At 47.2% G+C, this 13,622-nt stretch overlaps 1 protein-coding gene across 2 annotated transcripts; it reads right to left on the reverse strand.

Annotated features, from left to right (window-relative positions):
- Nucleotides 1–2,624: 2,624 nt before the first annotated feature.
- Nucleotides 2,625–7,416, reverse strand: C13H10orf95 (chromosome 13 C10orf95 homolog). 2 transcript variants are annotated; one of them, XM_058697608.1, is made up of 3 exons: nt 7,324–7,416; nt 6,432–7,168; nt 2,625–5,502 (listed from the first exon to the last, which is right to left on the reverse strand). In XM_058697608.1, the coding sequence occupies exon 2, from the start codon at nt 7,118–7,120 to the stop codon at nt 6,461–6,463; it is 660 nt and encodes a 219-aa protein (XP_058553591.1). In that variant the 5' UTR covers nt 7,121–7,168; nt 7,324–7,416; the 3' UTR covers nt 2,625–5,502; nt 6,432–6,460. The 2 variants fall into 2 exon arrangements, with proteins under 2 accessions (XP_058553591.1, XP_058553589.1); XM_058697606.1 differs by lacking the exon at nt 7,324–7,416 and having other exon boundaries at nt 6,432–7,216.
- Between the last annotated feature and the right edge of the window lie 6,206 nt (nt 7,417–13,622).

A 13,622-nucleotide genomic window follows, 5' to 3' on the forward strand; every position in this document is an offset into this window, starting at 1 on the left:
AGGCTCATGGAGTCCCAACCAGGTGCTCCTCCAAGCACTGGCCAGATCTTTTAATAACATCAACTTGGCCTATGCTTCTGCTCAAAGATCTCAATGGCTCTCCCAAACTCCTTACTTTGTCATTAAAGTCTTCCACAGTATGGCTTCCACTTAGCTTTCAAGCCCAAGATTCAATTGCTCCCTGGTCATAACCTGCCCTCTGCTGAAACCCTGTTGCTCCCTGTTACTTATGCTGAACCCTCCTCAGTTCATCCTGAAACACCTCCTTCCCATCGTTACATGTTAGGATCCTATAAATCCTTCGGACACAGGGTCTTTCTCAGAGAGACTTTCAAAGACATCCTTCAAAGTCTTCTCAAGATACCTCTTTCAAGAAGCCTCCCTCAACTTCCCAACAGTGCAGACGACCAAGCCTCCACACACCTCTCCAGCGGGGCTCAATTCATGAGCCCATAGTGTCTAGTCCAGGGTTCGGCACATAGTAGCTGTTCAAAAAATTGTCCTCACATTCTGTTGAGTGTGTCTAAGGTATGAAGAGGCAGTTTGGCCTAGAAGTTAAGGTACAGCCAGATTTCCCAGGTGCATTCTCCACGTGTGACCTCAGGTAAGTTGTTGACCTCTATAGGCCTCAGTTTCCTCATCTCTAAATGGAAAAAAATAATTATATAGACATCAAAGTTTTGTGAGGATTAAATTAGATGAGTTGATAGTTTCCGTTTGGGGCTTTAGCACAGTACTTGCACACAGTAAGTTCTCAGTTATGTGTGTGAATTTATTAGGATTATTCCTTCAGTAGAATGTGAGTTACTCTTTTGGGGGGTGGGTTAAGGCTTAAAATTGATCAGTCAGGGTTTACTGAGTGAAGGGTTCCAGACCATATACCAAGGTCAGGTAAGGCTGGGGCAAGATCAGGAGGAGGCTGTCAGGACCAGATTTGGTAGACCAAGCCCTACTGAGATCTAGGAGTTCTGGATTCCCACCTACTGTATAACCTTGGGTGAGTCACTCCTCCTCTCTGGCCTTGGATTCCCAGCATAATGTAAATTGAGGGCATTGGACCAGGTGAACAGCAAGGTCCCTGGCAGCAGAGATGTTTTATGAGTTATAAGCTTCTAAGGGTTAAGTTCAAAGAAAAGATCAAAGAAGGGGGCATCTAGGCTCCCTTCAGGGCTCTTTTACATCCATATGGCCTGGGGCAAACACTGGGATTTGGAAGTACATGCATGGCAGCATGCTGGACTGAGCTGAGTGGTAGTACCTCCTTCAAAAAGCCTGTAATCTGGGGCGCCTGGGTGGCGCAGTCGGTTAAGCGTCCGACTTCAGCCAGGTCACGATCTCGCGGTCCGTGAGTTCGAGCCCCGCGTCAGGCTCTAGGCTGATGGCTCGGAGCCTGGAGTCTGTTTCCGGTTCTGTGTCTCCCTCTCTCTCTGCCCCTCCCCCGTTCATGCTCTGTCTCTCTCTGTCCCAAAAATAAATCAAAAAGCCTGTAATCATTGGCCCTCCTCCCTCACTGGGGCTGGAGGCTGGAGGTAAAAAGGTTTGCAGAATAATGCAAAGAACTCTTGCTTACCTTTCTTCCAGATTCAGAAACTAATAACCTTTTGCCATTTTGCTTTCTCTAATCTACAGTCCTTATTCAAATCTTGCAACTTGTCCCAATCACCTCCTTCATAACGACTTTCATTCTGTTCCAGGATCCAAAACAGGATCATGCCCTGAATTTAGTTTTCATGTCTCTTAGTCTCCTTTGACCTGAAACAGCTTCTTAGCCTTCTTTTGTCTTTTATGACATGGACATTTTTGAACAATAAAGGTCACTGTGGTTATCTGTTTACATTTATCTGATGTTTCCTCAGGATTATGCATTACTGCTGAGTTGATGTTGTGTTTTCTCAGTTCAATATACCAGAAAGCACATGATGTCTCTGTTAAAGAAAAAATTTTCAAGACACTCGTTAAAGATGGTGAGAATGACTTTATTCAAGAGGGACCACTTGGGCAGTGGGCTTAAAGTGTTATCCTCGTTTTCCCTACGATTCTACTAAGTTACTACTTTTTTCTTTGTAATTAATAAATATCTTATTGGAACATACCTCTAAACTATATAACAGCCTGTTTATCCTCAAACTTTTGCCCAATAATTTTAGTATCTATGAATGATTCTCACCGGAATCAATTACTGATTGGGCTGATTTTCTAAGCTCATTGTTCCTCCTGCTGTGAGCAAGCTTTCCTTTCACATTGGTTTATTTAGTTAATGTTAGTATGTACTTATAGATATTATTTTATTCAGTAGATAATAATCTGTTACAGTGATCGTTTTGATGTTTAAATTGTTCCTGATTTGGCTAGTGGAGGTCCCTTCAAGCTGGCTCCTTTGTTTGACATTTCTTTTTTTTTTTTTTTTTTTTTCAACGTTTTTTAAAATTTATTTTTGGGACAGAGAGAGACAGAGCATGAATGGGGGAGGGGCAGAGAGAGAGGGAGACACAGAATCGGAAACAGGCTCCAGGCTCCGAGCCATCAGCCCAGAGCCTGACGTGGGGCTCGAACTCACGGACCGCGAGATCGTGACCTGGCTGAAGTCGGACGCTTAACCGACTGCGCCACCCAGGCGCCCCTTGTTTGACATTTCTGAGGAGTCCTTTATTTTCTGGCACAAGTTGTTCCAGGCTCTTCTTGTACCTTCCCTGCTACAGCCTTGGAAACAGCCATTTTCCCAATGTGCTTGGTTTCTTTCAGTGGAGAATGGAATTTAGAACCAAAGATCTGGGTGCTGGCTGTGCTTGTGGCCACCAGGGTGTCATTGCTCAATGATTCAATTTCTAATTCTAAGACTTTATATTCAACAATTTAATACTTGTATATGTGAACAAAGATGTATATTCAAGGACATTCCTTTTCTCATCACCCTCACTGCTTCCAAATAAGACCAAGCCACCATCTGAATTTGCCTGGATGACTTTAAAAGCCTCCTAACTTGTCCCCCTATTTACACAATGGCCCCTCTACAGTCTCTTTTCCACACAGCATCCAGAATAATTAAAAAAAAAAAAAAATCTGATCACATTCTCCTCTGCTTATAACCCTCCACCCCTAAGAATAAAGTCCAAAATTCTCAACACGGCTTCCAGGTACCACGGGATCTGGCTTCATCTCTAATCTCATTAATCATTATTTTCTTGCTCACTTACAGGACAAGGGCACTCCAGCCACAGGGTTGTTGTACCTGCTTTTCTCCCCCAGGTATTCAAATGGCTCGTAAAGGTCTTTATTAGGTCTCCACTTAAGAATCACCTCTTCAGAGAAACCTTCCCTCGCTATCCTATTGAAAACGGCACCCCAGGGTTGCCTGGGTGGCTAAGTTAAGCATCTCTTTTACTTATGTTTTTATTTATTTAACATTTGTTTATTTCCCAGAGACAGAGAGAGACAGAGCACAAGCAGGGGAGGGGCAGAGAGAGAGGGAGACACAGAATCCGAAGCAGGCTCCAGGCTCTAAGCTGTCAGCGCACAGCCTGACATGGGACTCAAACCCACGAACCATGAGGTCATGACCTGAGCTGAAGTCAGACGCTTCACTGACTGAGCCACCCAGGCACCCCTAAGCATCTGACTCTTGATTTCAGGTCATGATCTCACAGTTTGTGAGGTTGAGCCCCATGTGGGGCTCTGAGCTGGGCACAGAGCCTGCTTGCGATTCTCTTTTTCAAAATGAACTTAAAAAAAAAAAAAAAAAAAAGAGCACCACGTCATTTATCACTATCTGATATTACATCATAGTTTCACCCATTTGCTTGTTGTCAGTCTCTGTTTCTCTGTGTTACACTTCTAAAATAAGCTCCATGAGGGCAGGGACTTGTTTGCTTCTCTCCTGCAACCCCAGTGCCTGGAATGAGGCCTGGCATGCTATGGATTCTCAACTGCCTACTGAGTGAATGAAGATAACTTTCTTCATTCCCACTATATTCCCACAGATAACCCACTATACCCTTTGCCTGGTTTCTCCCTCACCCTTCTCTTTGCATGGCTACCTTTTTCACATTCTTTAGATCTCAACTTAAATGTCACCTCCTCGGAGAAACCTTCCTTGATTATCTTATTCTAGGCTCCACTACTCTGCTCACATTTTCTATTTCAGCCTCTTATTCCTGCTGTAGTACGTATAACAACTTCCCTTCATCTATTTGCCTGTTACCCCATCCTCATTTCTCCCCCTAAAATGTAAGCTTCGTACAGGCAGAAACTGCCATGGCTGTCTCATTCATCACTGTATCCCCAGGGTCTAGAATAGTTCCTGGCAAATCATAAGCCCTCAAGGGGTGCCTGGGCGGCTCAGTCGGATAAGCTTCTGACTTTGGCTCAGGTCATGATCTCACAGTTCGTGAGTGCAGGCCTCACATCAGGCCCTGGGGCCTGCTTCAGATTCTGTGTCTCCCTCTCTCTCTGCCCCTCCCCTGCTCGCTCACTCTCTCCCTCTCTCAAAATAAATAAACTTAAAAAATAATAAGCACTCAAAACATTTGTTGGATGGACTTTTAACAGCTAAAACCTGGAAAGAATCCAAATGCTATGGAATATTGGGTGGCTGTTAAAGAATGAGGTAGCTCCAGGTACACTACCATGGAATGATGTCCAAAATATACTTACTGTAAAATGTAACAGGTAAAACGGTGAAATTCCTTTTATGCAATTAATATGTGCACAGAAAAAAAAATTGGAAAAATAATAGGTTGGAACCTACTTATCATTTGGGGTTGAGGATATAAAAAAGACTTTTATCCTATTTGATATATTTCTATATAGCCAACTATTTTATTTTAAAAACAAACACTAACATTTGAGCACTTAATACATGCCAGACGCTGTGGTAAACATTTTGTGCATTTCATGGCATCTTCTCAATAACCTCATGAGATAGAAGTCCCCATCACCCCCATTTGTGATGAGGAAATTGGTTCAGGGACATTAAGCAATTTACCTAAGGTCACACAGCAGACTCATTACACCACCTCCCTGTGTTTTTATAATTAAAAAAAAAAAAAAAAAAGGAAAGGAAAATAAGATGAAATTAGGGATGATCCTAATTTCATGATCCAGGCTTTACACAAAAGATGCTAAGCAAATTTGCCTCTGAGCTCCCTAGAAGCCAGGGCAAAGAGAAAAATATGACCAGTTATGAGATCCTTGGTGCTTCCAAGATAAAAGTAAACCACTCATTAGGAGAAACACCCTTCCCAAGTAGTGAGGCTTGAGAGAACGTCTCCATGAAGTTCACAGATATAGCAGTAATCAATCAAGTGTTGCACAGCTTCAATAACATACCTGTATACCCAGGCTAGCTGTTTCCATCCAACAAGTGGAAGTTCAGTAAAAGCAATTTAACGAGGAGCCAAATTTGTACAGCATGGGCATCAGATGTGGGGTCTGGCCAGACCCATAGTTCACATAGGATGTGTGGCCTACCCCTCCCGCAAACTTCTGGAATACTGCAAATTCAGCCTGTTAAAGACGGTTAGCAAGAATTAGGAGACGAAAAGTGACATTCATCTTAAATTTCAACCCTAGTGAACTTTCCAGGTAGACTAGGTTGATATTATGCTTCTACAGACGAAGAAACTGAGGCTCAGAAAGACTCGTTACATGACTAGAAAGTGTCAGTGGCAGCCCTAAATCTACATCCTAGGCATTCCTTCTTCAGCTGCGCCTACCACCCATGCTTCAAGAAAAGAGCTTATGCTCTCGCAATACCTCCGTGGGTGGCGGGGCACCTGGCTGGCTGCAGGGCCTAGGAGTGTGTCGTCCCTCACACTGGAGAAGAGCTGCTGAAGAAGGGAGGTAGGCCCAGCCCATGAGGAGGCACACGGGCTCTTCCAGAGGCAGGGAAGTAGGGCTCACATACACAAATGGGAACACCCGCACTCACCCCAACCAGAAAAGTGATCTCGCAGCATACACTTGACTTTACTCATTTATTTACTTTTCACTACAATCTGTGGATGGGTGGGCCCTCAGCTTGGGAAGGAACTTGGGCAGTTCTGGGAGCTTTGGTAGAGGGAGGAGAGGAAAAAGGGAAAGTGGGGGCTTGGTGCAGGGCAGGCTTCTAAGATGGGGAGGAGGGAGAGACGAAACAAAGGGTCCAGGCCCTTCTTCCACCCCAAACCCAGGCTTCCCAAGCCCAAGCGGAAGGGAAGAGAAACAAGAAGAGATGTCCTTGATAATCTTCTCGCCCTCCCCCCGCCATCCAGCAATAAAATGAGAGAAATCAGGGAAATGCAGCAGGTGGGAGGCGTGCAGTTTTGGTTAAAAAAAAAAAAAAAAAAAAAAAAAAGGCGAGTGACAGATGCACCCAGCGCCCGCGCACAGCGGAGGTCTCCCTCGTCGCGGGTGGGCAGCGGCGCGCAGGGGAGGAGAGCCGCACGCGTGCTCACCCGGCCGGCCACCGGACCCTTCAGCGTCCTCAGCTCTGGCCTTTTCTCTTCCTCCGACCGCCACGCTCCGCCGCTTCAGCGGCCGGGCTGCTGTCTTCGCTGCCGCTGCTGGCGGACGGCCGAAGCACGCGCCTCTGCTCACGGTACTCAGGCTCGGGGACGCGCGGCGCGGCCTGAAGCAGGAACTGGCCGCCGCGGTAGGTGACGCGCACGTCGGTGCGCGGGTACGTGCCGTACATCCGCCGCAGCTCCCGCCGCACCACGTCGGGCAGCTGGAGGCGCGGGCCCAGAGCACGCTCCAGGCGGCCCCATCGCAGCTCTAGCTGCAAGCTACTGCCTTCGGGCCACGGCGCGTTGCGCTGGGCGGCCGCCATCCCCTCCGCCGCGCACCCCTGTAGGAATGGCCCCAGGTAGCCGGGCGTGGGGTAAGGCGGGCGCAGGGCCGCGGCGTAGGTCTGCAGGAAGGCCCACGAGGGCGGCACGGCCGCCAGGGGCGCGCCTTGGCTGTGGAAGCAGTGGTATTCCCGCGGAGCCGGCCACTCGTCCGCGGTCAGGCTCGGAAGCCGGCAGCAGCAGCTGTGGGCGTGGATGAGGGGCAGCAGCAGAGGGCGGGACGGGTAGGAGTAAGTGAGGGGCTGCAGCGGAGGCCAGACGCCCGCTCCGGGCTCTAGGCAGCTGTACGAGTACATGGTCTGAAGCTCAGGTAGCGGGCATTTATACTGGCTCCTGGTCCACACCTGCGGTGGGAAGTGTGCGTGGATACCCTTTGTTCTAGCTCCACCACCCGTCCCTGGGGCCTGTTAACCCAGGGCTCTAGTTCACAGTAGGAGCCCGTCCACCGCGCATCATGGCTTGGGGGAACTCTTCCTAAGGCGTTCAGCTTCCATCTCACCTGTTGTCCCGGGGCTGGGCCTGAACCCTAGGCTCCCAGTAGGCAGTAAGGACCCAAGGCCTTTCAAGCCTTCAGCCGTGAAGTGTTCTTCCAGGTGTCTCCTTCAGCCCGGGGGGAGCTGGTCCCCAGCATTTAGGGAACCAGAGAGGTCCAGAGAAGGCTCCTCTCCATGCCCTGCCTCAGCCACACCTTCTGGTTTCCAGGCAAAGGGAAACACATTGTGTTGGCCAAAAGCCAGCCAGCCTGTGCCTACACTGGGTGAGCCTGCTGTTCATACTGGCCTGTCCTAGAGGCCTGTGCTTAGGGATGCCCTCACCACTACATCCCTGAGGATATCTTGCAATCAGTTTAGCCCTCTGTTCCCCACATCCCGTCCTCCCAGCTCCTCCAAATGGGTTGAGTTATCCTAACTTGAGTGAAGTTCGTACATCAGGCACTGAATCGAGTTGCTTATGAGCATCTATAAGATTACATCAACCCTAGGAAGGAGGTACTAATATTTTCCCCATTTAAATAGGAAGCTGCTTGCCTCAGATTTGGGACACAGGAAACATATTCTATGACTAGGAAACATTCCCAGTGATGTAGGCTTATTGCGGTTAAATATATTGCCCAAACTCACACAACTAGTTATGGTAAGGGCAAAATTCAACCCCATGTCTGTCTCAAGACGTAGCTTTATTGCTAATCCATGCTGGGGCTTCTTTCACACTATCTCATAATCCTCGCCTCTAGAATGTTGCATAAGAATTATTTAATTTATTTTTTAAGTTATTTATTATAATTATTTTAATTTATTTTTAATTTTATTTTTTTAAGTTTATTTATTTTGAGGTGGGGCGGGGCAGCGAGAGGGGGAGAGAATCCCAACCAGGCCGCAGGGCTCAATCTCATCAGCTAGACCATGAGTGAGACCTGAGCTGATACCAAGAGTCAGACCCTTAACTGAACAACCCCCGCGCCCCCTCCCCCAAGAACTAATTCTTAATAGCCATGTGAAGAACATGGTGATACCATTTTCATTTAATAGATAAGGAACTAGAGGCTCAGAGAAGGTGAGAACCTTTCCAAGGTTTACACCGTCTAAATAGAGTGGGATTTGAACCCAGTCCAACTAAGGCCAAAGCCCAGAAGCTGCTTGGGTGAAACCAGACAGTTTCATCCAGGCAGCGTGAAACCCTGTCTAAGCTCCAGGCTCCTCTGGCTGCAAGCCACAGCCCTCCACCTCTCTCTTCTCCAGTGAGGTGGGTGGTAGTTGCTGGATGGTTAAAAACTGATACTCTTTCCCAGATGGTGGGCTGTGAGGCCATCATACTTTCTTTCTTCCTCTTCTGTTGACGCAAGCAGCATCTGCAGTAACCCCTACAGGTTCTCCTCTAAGTTCTCAGCATCCCTCAAAGACCAGCTGCCCTCTGGGAAATTCTACACTCACTTTGGTGATGTCACACTTTTATATTCCTGAGTGAGCTGCTTTCTCAAGTCTTCACTTGGGCCATTGGCCTAGTGAGGACAGCTATTGGGACTGGGCTGGACTATCTACCTAACACTCCCTATCCCAGAGCTCCAAGAAGGGAGCCTTACCTTCCGTGCACGCTGAGAACTGGTCTCAGAACACAGTGGCCTTTGCTGGGAGAGGCCTCCCACTGCTATGTCCACAGCCAAATCCCTGCAAACCTGTGAATATGTTATATGGCAAGGGGGAATTACGGTTGCAGATGGTATTAATGTTAATTAGCTGTCCTTAAAATGAGATTATCCTGGATTATCCAGGTGGATCGAATATAATCACAGGGGTCCTTAAATGTGGAAGAGGGAAGCAGAAGAGTCAGAGTGATGAGGATGAACCAGCTTTTGCTAGCTTTGAAGATGGAAGAGGGTCGTGAGCTTTTGACCTTTGGAAACTCGAAAAGGCAAGGAAATGGATTCTCCCCTAGAGCCTCCAGAAAGGAACATAGTTCTGCCAACACCTTGATTTTAGTTAATGAGGCAGACTTCTAACCTCCAGAACTGTAAGATAACAAATTTGTGTTGTTTTAAACCGCTAAATTTTTAGTAATTTGTTACAGTGTCAATAGGAAATTAATATCCCTCCCCATTCCTATTTACAGCTTTGCCCTCTCCAAATCTCAGTGCCTGAGGAATGTCCAAGACTACCTATAGACTGACCTCACCCCAGCCTGGAACTCAATGATGGGACCTATGGGGCTAGCTCCTTTCTCCACCTGCTCCCACATGGGGATTTGGTCACACCTGGGTGGGAAGTGGGGGAAAGTGTGAGACCAAGCCCAAGTTGGGAGTTTGGGAGGGTGAGAAGCCTGTGTTTTAACAATTCGTCCCTACACGCTTGCTGAAGACCTCTGCTGGTCTGGAGGTGGTTCAGGCAAAATGTGAAAAATAAGGACCAAACTGAGTTTCTCAACATTCATTCACCCTGACTCCAGTAACGGCTCCTAGGTTTTTGGGGTTCGGTGCCATAATCTACGCAGTAAAGTGGCTCTGGGGGGAGTTGGCTCTATTCTGTCCTTAGTTAGGGATGGTTTATGGGAAGATCAATTGCACCTGCCATCCCTCTGGCCCTAGGGATTGGTTTAGAGTAGCCAGGTGACTCAGTTTGGGTCAGTGGGAGCCAGGCCCAGGACTTTGTTGTCTTGGGGTGGAGGGAAGTGCTCTCTTTCCCCTGGATGGAAATCTGAAAGTATGCAGTCTGGGTGGCGAGGTAAAGGCTGAGCATGGCACCACAGAAGTGGAACCAAGGGACAGAGAAATTCAGTCCTGATGTCATCATTTGAACCCTGGACTTTAAAGTTACATGAACCGGGGCACCTGGGTGGCTCAGTTGGTTAAGCGTCCTCCGACTTCAGCTCAGGTCACGATCTCACAGTTCGTGAGTTCGAGCCCCGCGTCAGGCTCTGTGCTGACGGCTCAGAGCCGGGAGCCTGCTTCGGATTCTGTGTCTCCCTCTCTCTCTGCCCCTCCCCTGCTCACGCGCTGCCTCTCTCTCTCAATAATAAACATTAAAAAAAACTTTTTTAAAAATAAAGTTACGTGAACCAATAAATTCTTTTTTCCCCATTTAGTTTTATTGAGATATAACTTACATACCCCACTGTATAGGTTTAAGGTGTACAGCATAATGGTTAAACTTCTATATATTGTGAAATGGTTACCACATGAAGTTTAGTTAATATCCATCAATTTTATAGAGAAGAAAACATCTTTTTCCATGTGATGAGAACTCTTAGGATCTACTCTCTTAACAATTTTCAAATATATACCATACAGCGTAACAGCAGTGTTCATTATAATCATGTTGTGCACTACATCCCTAGTACTTATTTAACTGGATTTTGTACCTTGGACTACCTTCATCCAATGCCTCCTCCTTATGCCCTCCCTCCCCAATAAATTCCTTTCTTGCTTAATCTGGTTTGAGTGGAGTCTTATTTTTTCTTTCCCCACATAGCCAGTTGTGTTTTCCTTTATATAAATTTAATTACAGAAGACATAATGAAATAGGCTTTTATTTTTAATTACAAAGCACCATCACCCTAAGTCCTTAGAAAAGTAAAAGTTTGGGTTCTCACACCGTGGAGTGGAGTCTTCTGATGCTTGCATCGGCAATACACCCTGAGTGTTTTCCCCAGCATTTTATGAAAAATTTCAAAATACAGCGCCCTGAGAGGTTTTTGAACAGCAAACTGCATGCTCAGAGGCTGTCTTGTGGGCAAAGTAGAGGATGGTTTGGTGAGAGAGGCTGGAAGCCAGTTGCGGAGGAGGTTCTCACACTAGCCCAGGAAAACTGACACCCAAAACAGGAGAACGGGTTGGAAAAGAGAGGGGAGGAGATTCACCTAGAGTTGATCCCATATAGTTGCCTGGGTGGAAAGGGTAGAATAGGGGTGGATGCACATGTTTTTGGCTTGGTTGTCTGGGAGAATAATCAAGGCAAGCCAGGAGATAAAAACAAGAACAAAACAACAACCAAAAAAACCCCTAGTGGGTGATTGGAAGTTAAGGCAATGATGAAGTCAGGTGGTTCATCTGGGGAGCTGTCCTGTCGGCAGTTTTGTATTCGGGCTGGAGATGGGAGGTGGGGTAGTCATGGAGGGAAAAATAGTAGTTGAAGGACCGGAACAGCTGCTTCCTGGCCCACACCTCACTTTGTCATCATGGCTGCCAATTTGTTGGGTTCCACTTTTGCTGCCTTTTGAAGGCAGCAATCTTGTTTTTGAAGTCCCTTTTACCCTGACCTGACAAGTCGGAGAGAATAAATGAAAAGAGTTTTGAAAATGGAAACTCGAGGAAATGCCCTCCACTTTTAGAAAGCCTCAGGGGAGGGGCGCCTGGGTGGCGCAGTCGGTTGAGCGTCCGACTTCAGCCAGGTCACGATCTCACGGTCCGTGAGTTCGAGCCCCGCGTCAGGCTCTGGGCTGATGGCTCGGAGCCTGGAGCCTGTTTCCGATTCTGTATCTCCCTCTCTCTCTGCCCCTCCCCCGTTCATGCTCTGTCTCTCTCTGTCGCAAAAATAAATAAAAAACGTTGAAAAAAAAAATTAAAAAAAAAAAAAAAAAAAAAAAAAGAAAGCCTCAGGGGAAAAGTGACCCAGGGAAGGGGACTGAGGAAGAGAGATAGGGAGAGAACATGATGGACCGTAGATCAGAGAGGTCAGAAGCCAAGGGAGGACAGAATTTCAAGGAGAGAGAGTGTTTATGTATCTATTTGTCCCACAATTCAAGGACTCTGATACGACTCAAGAATTCAGGGAGATGCTGTGACTCCCTAGTTGCATCCCTATGTCACCTCCCAGTTAGCTCCGGTTGGCAACCAGGAAGGGAAATCAGAGATAATTACAAGACCCAGTCCCAGTGCTGACACAAGAGGGTAACTGGTTGCATCGTCTATAAAATCAGAGGGATGAGAAACCTCAGTGTAACTGTGGGACGTTAAGTGCAACATGAGGGCCAAAGATTTTCATATTGGGTCACATTAAGTTCTGGCCCCTTGGCAGCCCTTCCTGGTCCCCTGTTTCCCCACTGGACACCCAGGGAGGGCTGAGTAAAGAGTCAGGGTTGCTTTGCAACAAAGACACAGGCTGATCTGAGATAGAAAAGGGAACTCCTTTCATCAATTTATGGAGGCTCTAGTGTGCCAGACACCATGCTGAATGCTGCCTTGTATTCTCAGCCAGGAAAGCACTGATGGGGGTATGGGTTTGGGATGGGGGAATAATGGTCACCTTCCTTTTGCTCATGAGGGCTTTCTGGAACAGAATGGGCTCCAGAAATTGCTTGAAGTCTAAAAGAGAGATGATTTGTGCGGCTTAGGAAATAGATAGGAGGTTTGAGGGGGCAGGATTAGGGAGCAGGGAAATGAGACAGATTGGTGAGAGGTGGATGCTGGGAGCAAAGTTCATGGGACCCCTGGGGCTCCACAGGAACTGGTTGGACAGACTCTAATCCCTGCACTCCAGGGCTCTTTTGTTGGACCATTTGCTGTCGGTGGGCCCTTTGCCAGGTTGTCAGGCAGGAGGAATTGGACGATTTTCCTGGTGACAACCATCAAGGCTGTTGATAAGCCAAAAGCCTGCAAAACACTAACACTCCCACTTCACATTTAATGCCTGCAAAATCCCTATAAGGCATAAAACAGAGGCTCACAAAAGGTGGGTCCCTTAACAAAGAAATGGAGCTAGGGGACTGAGCCCCAGGTCCCCCAGAAGCTAAAGGCCAGGTGCATTGCTCCATTGGAAAACAGTAGGTCTGAAGTGTGTGCTGTTTGATTGCCTGGAAACCTAATGAGGCTTATAGGTTTATTGGGAGAAGACATGAGACATCCTCACCAGACTGGACTGAGCAAAACAAAACTTGACTTTAGGGCCTGGGCAGTGGTAGGAAGAGGAAAGACTCATGTTCTGAGAGTCAGGAGAGCTGGGTTCCAGTTGGTCTGGGCCTCTTGCTTGTATGAAAGTCATTGAATCTCTCTAAACCTATTTCCTCATCTGTCAAGTGGGGATATATCACCTATCTGCCAGGGATGTGAGGACTCAACAACATAATGCATGTAGAGGGCTTAACACAGTACAGGGCACATAGTGAGAGTTCAGTACACCCTGTATTTTATCATTAGTATAAAAAAAAAATTTTTTTTTAAAGTTTATTTATTTTGAGACCGAACGAGAGACAGCACAAGTAGGGCAGGAATAGAGACAGACGGAGGGAGAGAGCATCTCAAGCAGGCTCCAAGCTGTGGAGCACAGAGCCTGTCCTGGGGCCACGAACAAGGAGACCATGACCTGAGCC

This window comes from Neofelis nebulosa, chromosome 13 (assembly GCF_028018385.1).
Source record: "Neofelis nebulosa isolate mNeoNeb1 chromosome 13, mNeoNeb1.pri, whole genome shotgun sequence".
Classification (NCBI taxonomy): domain Eukaryota; kingdom Metazoa; phylum Chordata; class Mammalia; order Carnivora; family Felidae; genus Neofelis; species Neofelis nebulosa.

Coding starts and splice junctions, on each gene's coding strand:
- C13H10orf95 (XM_058697608.1), bottom strand. CDS start 7,120: ATGTACTCGTACAGCTGCCTAGAGCCCGGAGCGGGCGTCTGGCCTCCG.